The 13,690-nt window shown below is 41.5% G+C and overlaps 1 protein-coding gene across 6 annotated transcripts in view; it reads left to right on the forward strand.

Moving 5' to 3' along the window:
* The window catches only part of BANP (BTG3 associated nuclear protein), a 251,959-nt gene extending 239,403 nt beyond the window's left edge, over positions 1-12,556 (forward strand). For 5 of the 6 annotated variants that reach the window (XM_008168621.4, XM_042852096.2, XM_065567317.1 and 2 more), the window contains 2 exons: positions 3,363-3,506; positions 11,745-12,556. In XM_008168621.4, coding sequence (XP_008166843.1) covers positions 3,363-3,506; positions 11,745-11,816 — 216 coding nt within the window. In that variant the 3' untranslated portion in view covers positions 11,817-12,556. The other variant, XM_065567315.1, reaches the window with a different exon arrangement.
* Positions 12,557-13,690: the final 1,134 nt, after the last annotated feature.

Genomic DNA, 13,690 nt, shown 5'->3' on the forward strand with positions numbered 1-13,690 from the left:
CTCTCTCGAAGAGGAGGTTACTCACCCTGTGCAGTAACTGACGTTCTTCGAGATGAGTGTCCCTGTGGGTGCTCCACTACCCACCCTCCTCCCCTCTACTTCGGAATCTGGAACGGACTCCGTTGTAGAGAAGGAACTGAGGAGCCCGGGCCGTGCACACGCTATTCAAACACTGACAGCTCGTGAGGCAGGCACAGTGCGTGCACGGCCCATAGGGGTACTGCTGTAGAAATCTCCGATCAAAGGCGCTGGGACGCACCTTGACCTGAAGTGGAGCACTCACAGGGACACTCATCTCGAAGAACGTCCGTTACTGCACAGGGTGAGTAACCTCCTCTTCACATGGCACTGTTGTAATTGGTGTCACAAGATATTTACGTGCCAGATGCGTTAAAGATTCATATGTCCCTTCATGCTTCCACCACCCTCCCAAAAGACATGCGTCTATGCTAATGAGGGGTTGTGCTCGATAACGATCCAAAGTAGTGCAGACTGACGCATGTTCACTTTCATCATCTGAGTCAGATGCCACCAGCAGAAGGTTGAGTTTCTTTTTTGGTGGTTCGAGTTCTGGAGTTTTCACATTGGAGTGTTGCTCTTTTAAGACTTCTGAAAGCATGTTCCACACCTCATCCCTCTCACATTTTGGAAGGCACTTCACATTCTTAAAACTTGGGTCAAGTGTGGTAGCTATCTTTAGAAATCTCACATTGGTATCTTTTTTGCGATTTGTCAAATCTGCAGTGAAAGTGTTTTTAAAACGAACAACGTGTGCTGGGTCATCTTCCGAGACTGCAATAACATGAAATATATGGCAGAATGTGGGTAAAGCAGGAGACTGTAGTGGGGTGAACACCCGCTCCAGCCCGGAAGGGGTTGGAAAAGCCCCGCAGAGGGCTGGGGCTGGGGCAAGGAGCAAAACCCCGGCTGATTGGCGGAAGTGGCTGCAGCTGGGGCCATGCCCCAAAAAGAGCAACTCGGCCTTATAAGAAGACCAGAAGCTCAGGAGTCTCACTCTGACTGGAGAGAGAGACAGGCCTGGCTGCTGGGGAACTCATCCAGGGACCTAGAGTGAGGCAGGGCTGGGGAAAGGCCTTGGGGGCAGGGAAGCCCTAGGCCAGCAACTCCCCAGGCTGCAGGGCCTGATCCTAGGCCCACATAGGTATTGGGGTTGCAGAGGGGCAGCCTGAGGGTGGGCAAAGGCAGCCAGTCCAAACCCCTTGTTGCCTGTGATGATTGGCTGATAGACTGCAGTCCGCCCCAGGGCGCGGGGGCTAGATGGTGACTGGCAGTAGCCACGACTGAGGCGACGTGAGGATAGGGGGTGGTGGTTCCCCTGGATGGGGAGACCCAGAGAGAGAGTGGGGTACGGCCAGGGGGGCAGCACCCAAGCCAAGGGCACCGGGGTCCGGGAGGGACATGGGGGCCAACGACAGGTGGGACACTTGGCCTGCAGAGGGTGCTTCGACGACTGGTGAGCTAATTCCCAAGACGACCAGCAGGAGGCGCCGCAGGGGTGAGTCTGCGCCTGATCACAGAGACATACTATTCTTCCCCAAGTAGTTCAGTCACAAATTTAATTAACGCATTATTTTTTTAACGAGCAGAAGTATGTCCTCTGGAATGGTGGCCAAAGTATGAAGGGCATACAAATGTTTAACATATCTGGCGTGTAAATACCTTGCAATACCGGCTACAGAAGTGCCATGCGAACGCCTGTTCTCACTTTCAGGTGACATTGTAAATAAGAAGCAGGCAGCATTATCTCCTATAAATGTAAACAATTGTATTTGTCTTAATGATTGGCTGAACAAGAAGTAGGATGTGTGGACTTGTAGGCACTAAAGTATTACATTGTTTTGTTTTTGAGTGATGTTACGTAACAAAGCCCCCAAAATTTGTAAGTTGTGCTTTCATGATAAAGAGATTGCATTACGGTATTGTAAGGGGGTTAATTGAATAACACTGTTTCTTTTGTTTATCATTTTTATAGTACAAATATTTGTAATAAAATAATACTATAAAGTGAGCACTGTACACTTTGTATTATATGTTGTAATTGAAATCAATATATTTGAAAATGTACAAAAGCATCAAAAAATATTTAATAAATTTCAATTGGTATTCTATTGTTTAACAGTGCGATTAAAACTGCGATTAATCACAATTAATATTTTTGTGTTAATCGCTTGAGTTAACTGCAATTAAATAACTACTAATTACCTTTTCCAAAGTGATTTTAAGAATGTGAAAAATTGCAATTTTTGTGAAAATATGGCCTACGGCATTAACAGTACTGTATATCCTTGTAAGCTAGGGGCATCAGACACCTGGTCCAGTAACGAGAGCCAATCATCCTGGCAAAGCCCTTCTCCTACCCCATATCATGGGCTTTAGGATACATCTGTAATAACAAATGAAGCCAAAGGTTTTTATGCAAACATAAAATCTAGCAGAAAAAGCCCCAGCTCTGGTTAATTACAACACAGCACTGTGGTCACTGACTGCAGGGCTCTAGCTCCTCCTCTCCTCTCACTGAGCATCTGGGTTTCTTCTGGAGGTGTCATTGGGCCATTAGTCCCCAGGTCTGCTTTATTACCCTCCCCCCGTACAGTTACAGGAGACATGGGCAGAGATCTTCCTCTGACTATTGGGATTCAGGCAGGGCCTCTGATTCTACACCCTGATTCAAAGGCCACTGGAATAATGGACATGCTTCCATGGACTTGACTGGGCTTTGGATTAGGGCCACAGAACAGCATGATGTAAACACCAGTGTTCCATTTTGGCTCTCTCCTCAGAATGTTGGTGTAACCCCCAACTAGGCTAATGGGAATTGGGTGCACTCATTACAAGAAAAATAGGTTCAGCAGTTAGTTATAGGAAGCAGTGTGTAAGTGCCGGATAACAGCATCATTCTGTATGTGTTAATCAAAGGTGGTTTTATTTTAATTAAAGAAATGAAACCGGGAGTATTTAGCATAATCCCTCAGGATGGTTTTGTGCCGTCACTAGTGCTGATACATTTTGAATACAGAACTGTTTTGTATTACAGAATCATAAGAGAGGTAAACGTTTCCAGGTATGTTGCCTGTTAACCGTTTCACTAAAAAATTGAAGGAATCCAGATTTTATAAAGCACAACAAAGTGCTTCTGGTCTAACTGTCCTTCAGTCTGAATACCTATTCTCTTGGAAACCCTTGCAATTTAACTTAACCATTATTGATGGATAGTTTTTTGGTGGGGTTCCTGTTTTTTTGGTCTCACATCTGTTTTGTAGTTACAGATGTTTCACAATGTTCACAATGCCTTTGTAATTATGGTTGTTTACAGGATATTTTCTCTGTTGGTTTGTCTGCAGGTGTTACAGGGTGCTCAGTTGATAGCTGTTGCCTCTGCAGATCCTGCATCTGGGGGCGTAGATGGATCCCCACTCCAAGGGAGTGATATCCAGGTCCAATATGTCCAGCTGGCACCAGTGACAGACCACGCTGCTACTAATCAAGTATGTATTTTTTCCCATTTGAAAGTACTTAAAAAGATGCTAATGCCTGTCAGAATAACTATGTTTCTGTCCACAAATATTCCATTCCCTTAGGGTTTATAATACGCAATTTCTCAACTCTAAAAATGTCTCCTATAATTAATGCCTCCATTTATAAACATTTGACTATTCCTGGCCTTGTTCCTACCTCTGAGTCCTTGCTCGATTGCCCCTAGAGTATAGTCATTTTAGTCATCATCATTTTCCTGAATCAGTAAAAGAGGAACACCAAGCTGATAGGACAGGAGGAAGATGTTTGCCTAGAGTCATATTAGGAAAGCTTCTTTCAGCCTGAGGTTCTCAAGTCCAATCTTCTTGAAGGGTGCCTGCCCTTCCTGCCTGCAGTTCAATCATTTTGATCCACTGTTTGGATTTCCCACGTCAGCTGCAGTGTTAGCAATTGTAAGCAAACACTTGAGGCTCTCTTTTAAAATGGAAGCATTATCCTTCATGCCAACATGAATGTTCATGTAGCTGGCTATAGAAAACTTGTTTTTCTCAGGAAATATAAAGGTACTTGAACTCGGCAGTGATCTCAGGCCGTCTGACTGCAACCTGACAGCCACTCACCAAGAGTACATGCCTAATTTCTCATCCGCTCAAAGCAGTGACTGATGATGATGGCAACAAAACGAGGCTGGTCTCAAACAGTGTCAACTTTTCGAAGGTAGTTGCTTTACTCCCAAAACTGCTCAAAGGAGCCCAGAAGGAACGCAAACTGAACTGCCAGCCATATCATGAACGGTATTATGACAGCAGTGCCACTAGCTGGCTTCAGAGTTGGATTTTGTCACCATTCCTATTGTAAACCCCTATTTTGTGGGGATGTCTAATCTGGCTGCAAATATTGGCTATGGGCAAAAAATTGCTTGATCAGCTCTCTGGAAAAAAAAATGTTGCATTTTGTGAGTTACGATGTTCTCCAGTATTGTGTATGTGTATTGGAGGTTACCAGTTTGACCGGCTTGTTTTAGACTGTTAAGATTAAAAAATAGTTTCAATTTACAAACCAAAGTCCTGCTTTTTTGAGGGCCTCCTGAGTGGTGCAGAGCATGCTGGACTCAAATTGGAGTGAATGCAAGTTGAGGTTGCTCAGCAACTTCAAGTTTGGGGAACAAAAGAATTTTAAATGGCCTGATAGTTACATGAATTTTGAATACAGAGGTGTAACAAGCAAGGCCTGCTGCTGACCGTGTATTCTGTCATGAGTGGAAAGAAACCCTTCCCAAGTGTGCTGGAAGTGTGCATATCCAGAATGACATGCAAGAGCGATAAGCCTTGACATGTAACCTGAAGCTGGTCTATTGTGTCCAGGAGCCTTCTGGTGTTTTAAGGCCACCGTAAAAAATAATAATAATAGTGATTATGCATTTTTATTTATAGATCCCCTATGCCTGAAGGCCTCTGTATGCCTAAAATAATATATCCAGAACTATGCCTTAACAGAGTGGGAATATATAGCCCAATAAATTATCAAACCAGTATTGGAACAAAATATTCCTGTACATTGTCTACCCATAACGTACAATAAATAAGGACAAAAATTGTGTTTTTACTAATGACCACATGGCTCTTCCAAAGCAAAGTACACTTAATCTTAAGGCAAAAGAAAATATATGAAAACAAAGAAAGGTCCCACATGCGTACTAAACATACTAGAAATTGCCCATTTTCCACACGAGGAGGCTAGTAGTACAATATCCTTTCCAACCCTTCAGCAAGGGTTGGGGTCTCCCCTTGAACAGAAGATCCCATCTGTTTGCTCACTCAAAATGAAGGCCCAGAGTCTGTTTAAATTCAGCCAAACATCTTTCTTTGTCTCTTGGTCTCTGGAAAACCACGTTTGAACTGGTATATGCAAACCACCTCAGGGCATGGTACCTCTCTGGAGTTGTTTACAGTCTTTGGTCTTGTTTACACTACAGACCTATATCAGCATAGCTATGTCGCTCAGGGATGTGAAAAATCCATCCCCCCCTGAGCAACGTAATTATACCGAGCTAGCCCTCCATGTGGACAGCGCTACGTCAGTGGGAGAGCTTCTCCTGCCAACAAAGCTACTGCCTCTCAGAGAGGTGAATTAACTAGCATCTTCATTAAAGCACTACAGCAGCACAGATGCACTGATGCAGCATTTTAACTGTAGAAGTGCCCTTACCAGCTCATCTTAGTCTGTTTTGAGTTCCTGGAGGAGCTGTAGTAACCTTCCCCCCGGCGCAGAACCCAATCATACATAAATCATTCATACATTTAAAACAACGGTCCCCAAAGATACTGCATGGGATTGCAGCGTCTATCACAAATGTCACAGACAATAAGCTTCTCAGTACGGGGCTCTTGCCATATTTATTTATTTTAAACCTTTAAAGTGCCATGCACACTTCTGACTCGATCCAAGTAATAAAATACTGCTGCATCACACATTCAGAGGTGCTCGTTCATAGTAAATTGCCATTGCAGATCTGGGCCCCAGAGTGTTCCCATAAATCACTTCCCACTGAATTTGTTAGGGAGCCGGTTTTTTGTGACATTATCATCCCTCTCAGCTATTAGATCTGACAGGCAGTTGGTTGTCGAGTCCAGCCGTTAACATAGGCATCTGTCTCCCACACGATTGGCAACCACAAAAGGAGTCACTTTCTTTCAGAGACACTTTGCACTGTGTTAGGTTATAACATTGTGGCTAACCACAGAGATTTATACCAAGTTGTAGATAAACTGAAAGGAATGTAAAACAAGAGGGGTATGGAAAGAAATGCAAAAAAGGCTAAAAATAAGTTCACGGTAAATAGTTCCTAGTTTGCACAGACTAAAAACTAAGGAACCATAAATGTAAATTAGTAAAACGAACCTAATATTTGCATCACCTTAAAATGTATGGATTACTTAGGAACTCATAAACAAATGGCTGAGATGATGGAGTGGTCTTGCATAACTGGAAATGAACTGATTGGATAAAGGGAAAAATATTAAATGCACATCTTAGCTCAGTAATGCAGCAGCAACCTGTATTATTTCTTTTTCCAGAAAGTTCTATGCAGAGATATTTTCGTGGTCTCAAACATTTTGAATCTGTTTCTGTATCCAAGCTTGTCAAAAGTGGGGCTCATTGTTGTCCTCCAGGGCCAAAATCCAGTACCCTACACAAATTCCAAGTTGAAAACATCACATGTGAACACCTCAGGTCTGAAAATCAGCCTCTAATTTCTCACCTTTCTGCCCTCCAAACAGTGCCTTATTGTTTATGGATGCCAGGTTGCACATGTAAAATTAGAGGCAGAAATTAAGCTCCTTTGAAATTAATCACTCCTTTGAGTTGAACTGAAGCAGATACGAATGCCCTGATGTTCAATACTAATTTCAGTTTATTCAAGCACAGTTTTGTACTTGCAAGTTAATTTAAGGCACAAGTGTTAATAACTAGAAGTCTGACTGGTAACACTGCTCTACAGCCAAAATGCTTCTGAAATAAATGTAGTCAAACTTTACTAATTCTGGGTCACTGAGAACGAAAATGATTAAAATTGTTGATTGGCTCTAGTTTTCAAGATATGCTATTGGGTCAGTATATACGACCCTTGACTTGGGAATGGCGGAGGATAAGTGAGTTATAAAGGGAAGGGATCTCAATTTAAACCAGAAATGACTAAAATACATCTTTGACTGGATCTATGAATAAATCTATGACTGGGTTTGGACAGTACTTGCTTTTTAGGCAAAACAATGAATGATGCAATCTGAAGCTGGTATTGCGTCATACATGATATGAATTGCATCATGTTATTCCTAGAAGTCATGGATGATGCAATCATAACGAAGCTTACGTCACTCTGCTGAACAAATTTCCCTATATCAGCTCTAGAAATCATACAGTGTCGTGCTCTCTTATTTGTCAGCGTTTGATTTTGCAAAGGGACACATTTCTGTTTAGCCAAAGTGAGCAGAGATGCCTCGTACTTGTGTGAACAGTGCAGATAACTTCTGCTATGTTTGTGGTGAAGTGACTTTTGCATCACAAAAGCGCAGTATAACCACTATGGTTAAGAAAGCCTATCACCTTTATTTTGGCTGCAAAATTGGAGATCAGGACAAGAGGTGGGCCCCACACATATGCTGCAACACTTGTGCAACAAATCTTTGCCAGTGGTTGAACAGGAAAAGGAAATCTATGCCTTTTGCAGTGCCAATGATTTGGAGAGAGCCAACAGATCATAGCAGCAATTGTTACTTCTGCATGGTGCCTCCAGTTGGGAAAGGTGTGTCAAAGAAGAAAAAGTGGACTGTGCATTATCCAAACATTCCATCAGCTATATGCCCAGTACCCCACGGAGAAGGACTGCTGGTTCCTGATGCACCAGAATCATTCTCACTTGAGTCAGATGAGGAAGAGGATGAAACTTCTGGTCCTGAGCCATCAATGTCACAGGACCCACATTTTCTCCCATCCTCCTCCTCTGAACCACACCTCATAACACAAGGTGAACTGAATGACCTTGTCAGGGATTTGGAACTACCCAAGAGTAAGGCAGAGCTGTTGGGCTCCAGACTACAGCAGTGGAATCTCCTGGCAGGTGATGTTAGGGTTGCCATGTTCTGTGACCTTCAAAAGGATCTTGTCCCATTCTTCTTCATGGAAGGTAATCTTGTAGCCTGCAACAACATCGATGGTGTGATGGCAGCCCTCAACATCGTTCATGATCCAGATGAGTGGAGACTGTTCATTGGTTCATCGAAGACGAGTCTTAAAGCTGTTTTACTGCATAATGGCAATGTTTTGCCATCAATTCCAGTTGGTCATGCAGTCCATATGAAGGAAACCTATGACAACACGAAACAACTTTTGAGGTGCATAAACTATGACCAACATCAGTGGCAGCTTTGTGGCGATTTGAAGGTTGTTGCTCTCTTGCTTGGTCTGCAGACTGGATACACAAAGTACTGCTGTTTTCTCTGCGAATGGGATAGTCGTGCAAGAGATTCCCACTACATCAAGAAAGATTGGCCACTCCGACAGTCATTGGAGCCTGGGAGGAAAAGTGTTCAGCATCCACCACTTGTTGAATCAAGGAAGATTTTGTTACCACCCTTACACATCAAGCTGGGTCTGATGAAGAACTTTGTCAAGGCCATTGACAAAACACAATCAGCTTTCAAGTACCTCCATGGAAAATTTCCAAGGTTAGTGAAGCTAAGATAAAGGAAGGTGTCTTTGTTGGTCCTCAGATTTGTGAACTTCTTCGAGATGATGCTTTTGACCATGCACTGCGTGGCAAGGAAAAGACGGCATGGAAAGCCTTCCAGTTAGTGGCAATAAATTTTCTCGGAAACAACAAGGCAGACAACTACAGGTTGTTGGTGGAAAACCTCCTCAAGGCATACAAAAGCCTTGGTTGCAACATGTCACTAAAGATACATTTTTTGCACTCTCATCTAGATTTTTTTCCACCGAACTGCGGAGCAGTGAGCGACGAGCACGGCGAGCGATTTCACCAGGACATTGCAACAATGGAGAAACGCTATCAGGGCAAATGGAGCCCATCAGTGCTTGCAGACTATTGCTGGACAGTGACAAGAGATGCTCCATTTAATGAATACAAGAGACAAGCCAAGAAGCGCCGAGTAGACACTGAATAGGACTAAACTATGTACAGAATAGTTTTTTGCCTTTTGTTTCATAATAAATTTTATTTATATAACCCTTTTGCTGATTTTTCAAGTGTTACATAAACAGGACAGGTGAAATATTATCATGTAAAGCAACCATAAACACATGAAAAGACCTAGGTTTACAATTTATGATTAAAACTCTACTATCTACACAATATACATAGACATAAAATGTAAAAACTTAAATATCTTAGAAACAGTAGCCAGTCAGTTGTTTTAATTGTCATATTTGAATTCAGCACATCAAAATACATAATAAATAGCACATTTTATCTCTGAAGCAGACGACTTCTCAAAAATTGTAGACCAGTGTAATTTGTGCTCACAAATCAGGTACTTAGAAATCTAACTAATAGTATGTCAGCGGTGCATCGCAGGCACAAAATTGCAACTGCATGTCCAGAGGTCGGGTTGAGATCTGGCTGATATTCAGGGCCTAGAAGTAGTTTGCATACTTTCATGTCCTGATTTCATTCTTTACTTATAGAAACTCTAATGATTCTTGACATATTAATTTGCAAGAACAAAATGTGGTAATATCACGTATTATTTTTTTCACTGAAATCTCCCGATTGGGGGTCAAATTTTGGTTAACGTGGGGGGAAAACCACACAATGCAAGCTCACTTGCAAGCTCTTCAAACAGTCTCGTACTTCTGGCCTGATAGCCTGAATCCTGGATATATAGTCGGTGCTTGTGTTATAGATTTTTTTTCCCCAGGTGTTTAGGTAGTTGCTTTAAAGCTTAGCTGTTGACAAGCTGTTAGCATTATTCTTCTGATTGGCACTGTTATATAGGACAAGTAAATAAGCAATCAAATGACTCAAAGAATTCCACAGGAAAAAAAATTGAAGCTACATGTAAGTACTGGCAACAGAACACACAAAAGCAGGCAAGAATTAATTTCACAGTGAAACCTTAATTTAAGAAGAAAGCTTTGACAAGTTGAACCTCACAGTATTTTTATTTGAATAAGCCACTACAGTCCAGCAGTGTTTGGGTAGGAAAACCATTAGCTGTGTTTCACTCCTGGTTTCTCTGAAGCCCCATCCCAAGTGTTGATGCTAGTTTTTCTTTATTGGGGCAGTAAATAGGGTGCCAAAAAGTACCTTTTTCCTCTAAAGGCAGTGTAGCTACTCTATTGCTCTTGCACCCTGTCCTGTTCCCAGAGCATCAGTTGGCTCAAAGTACAACTTATATGACAATCTAGGTTCACTTTGCTTCATGCAGAATCTCTGTCACAACCCCCTGAGGCTCTCCACATTAGCTACTCACTTGGAGGCCTCACTTGACTGGACCAATATGTGAATAACTCACATTCTTAATGCAAACATCTTTTTTTCTTTTTTCTTTTTAAGAGTAAATCAGTTGTATGGGGTTTTGGTTTGTTTTTCTTTTAATCCTGTTCATACAGGTCTATTTCCTCTCTGTAGGAATCGAGAATTCTTTGCCTCCTTTTAGAGGGAGAAAGTTAATTTCCCAGAAAACACCAGGATTATTTACAGTACTTTTATTCTTATTTGACCTTGTTTATTAGGTGTGAATTGCACTTAAATGCGCCTGTCTTGTTTGTCTGAGAACCCCAGGAGGAGTATACAAAAAGGCCCATTGTACACGGTAAAGGTGGAATGTTACTGTGCTAAAACTTATCGAAACTCCCATTTCAATTCCAGTGTATGCCTGATCCACACACAAGTTTTGGGTTGCTGTAACTATTTTGGTTAGGGTTTTGATTTTTTTTATTGAAATGGTTGTACTGATACAACCTTTAGTGTGGATGGAGTTATACCAATATAAAGGTGCCTTTTAACAGAATAGTGTATTCCCCTTCCCGTACGAACATTAAGCACCTTTATGTCAGTGTAACTGCAGCCATACTGGAGGGAGAGCTGGGAGTGGTGTACTGCTTAAACTTTGTGTGTGCATGTGTCTTCTTTTTACTTTGCTCTGGTTTAAGTCCCCTTGATCGTCATCCTTTCCGGCTTTTCTAAAAAATTGGGATTTACAATTTATTTTCTGAGCAGCTTCCTAAGTATTTTATTTATTTTAGATGGCATTTTACCAAAACTCAAAAGTTGGGTTGGCACTAATGGTTCTCCTACATTCTCTGCCCATCTTTGGAAAAAAACCACTCCTTTCATTTTGGACACATTAGGAAGATCTGGTAATTAATTGAGATTTATATGTGGCCAAAAGGAAGATAATAAAATATTTAGCATCAAAAAAGATATAGTGTTTTAATAACACTTTGCATTTTTATTAGCTTTATGTTTTTCAAAATGCTATACAAACATGTACTCAGCAGTTTTCCCTATGCTCCTGTGAGCCAGGTAAGTGACATTATCCCTTCCTCCCAGGTGGGGAGGATGAGACAGTGAAGCAACTGGCATAGAAGGCCACATAGCAAGTCAGTGGTGGAGCGGGGATTAAAGATCTTGAGTAACTTGCTTTTAGCATCTTCTTTAATGCATTTGCGTAGAGAAGATAATTTGAAGTAAAATATGAATTCATTTTTTTTGTTTCTTTCCATAGAGCACAGATTCCCTTCAATCAACTATCCAGCCAGAAATGCAGATAGAACACGGAGCAATCCAGATCGAGTAAGGCAAGAATTGTGGAAGCTTCATAGATCCAGATGCCAGTGACCACAGTCAGAAGCTAAGGGTTGCTGCCCACGTACAACAACAGGAGAAAGGATGTGACCATCAGACTAACAGACATTTTCATTTACGTCTCCTGTAAATATCACTGTTCTGTTGGTCTGTTTGTTTTTACCCACATGGCTAGATCCTCACCTGGTGTAAATCAGCGTAGCTCTGACTCAGTGGAACTACATCCCTTTACACCAGCTGAGGAGTTGGCCCTCTAAATATACAGGTTCATCCCTTAGGTATTTAAGGAAAAATATTCCCTCCATGAGAAAAAAATAAAACACCTAATCAGTCAAAACATTAAAACCAAGTTAATGTTTTATCCCATCATTTCTTCTGTGACTCGTACCACTGAATGTCCGTAGCTCTCTTATCGAACACATTGCTGCTTTGCAGTACATGCTTTATCACATATAGAAATCAAGAGCTCAAATATTTTTCATTGTTTAAACGGCTTTTTTATTTGCTAAGGTGTTTATAACAAAAAAAGAAAATGTTTAAAAAAAGAAAAAAACCATACTGCAAGTATTACCCTTTGGCTGGTGATTTCTGTTCAGTGTAATGAAAAATTGTATTTGCAAAAGACTAACAATTTTGTTTGTATTGTTGCTTAACTACTTTTCTAAGGAAAAAATGCTATCAAATGCTGTAATTATGCATTTCTAAAGAAACAAATAAATGTGTATTTATGAACAGTGTAATTTCCCTCTCCCCTCCACCACCCCATTGTATATCCTTAGGTGAGAACACATTTTACGCTGGTTATTTTTATAACACTATAGCTATGAAATATTTATAGATATCTGCTGTCTGTAGAGGCATAGGACCAATTCAGAGGTGAGACTAAGTAAAGTCTACAGGGAAGACAAGGTCTAGTCTTACTTTGATCCCACCAAATAGGCATGATGCTGTTATTAGCCAAACCTCGGTCTATGGATTTGCAGTGGCATTCCATCATGGGAAACATTTGGTTTGTTCCAATGTGAACCTTTCTGAGCTTCAGAGTCTGCAAATTGCATCTTACACAGTAAATTTATAAAGCCATTTCAAACCAAATTTATAAGGGCTCCTCAGAATTCTTCTCCCTGGAGCCACTCCTGCCTCCAGCCCTGTGGGGAATGTTGCACTTTGAGTGACAACATTGCATGTCAGCTGTACTTTCTGTAAGCAATAAGTGGGTGTGGGTTAGACCTGGTTAGATGATTTGTTGTCAATAACTTAGGCTGGGATTAAGTAAATTGGAGCTGGTCACCTGACTCCTTTAGCCAGTCCTCTTTGAAACCCCAGCCTTATTCTGGTCATTTTTGCTCTTTTGATTGATTACATAGTTCCTGGATACGGATGGTTTCTACTTAGGATACTGTTCTGCTGCTGCCACATATGGTATATGCGATACGAGGGTTTCTTTCTCAGGAGGTGTTGATCTAGTTATTTATTCCAGTTATTTATCTCTGTTGAGCCAGCTGAGTAGTGCCCTTTAGATTAAATCATTTTGTAAAATTTGTGATTCAGTAGTTCAGTAATGATGTCTAATTTAGTAGGATTCATGATCTTGAAATCACTGATCTTTCTCTGCGAGACTTTCCTACATCACCCTGGGTTCCTTTACATTCACATGGGACTCTGGACTTACTCTGCTAAAAGCTTTCAAAAAATAGAGCAGGTCCATAGTTACCTCAAAGGCCACTTCTCCGCCTGCCTCACCCCTCCAGGAGTGAAATACTGGCCCCATTGAAGTCAATGGGAGTTTTGCCACTGATTTCAACACAGCCAGGATTTCACCCCAGATGCGTTTATTTAGTAAGATAATTTAAGGGGAAGAGATAT

The sequence above is a fragment of the Chrysemys picta genome, chromosome 14, assembly GCF_011386835.1.
Source record: "Chrysemys picta bellii isolate R12L10 chromosome 14, ASM1138683v2, whole genome shotgun sequence".
Taxonomy (NCBI): domain Eukaryota; kingdom Metazoa; phylum Chordata; order Testudines; family Emydidae; genus Chrysemys; species Chrysemys picta.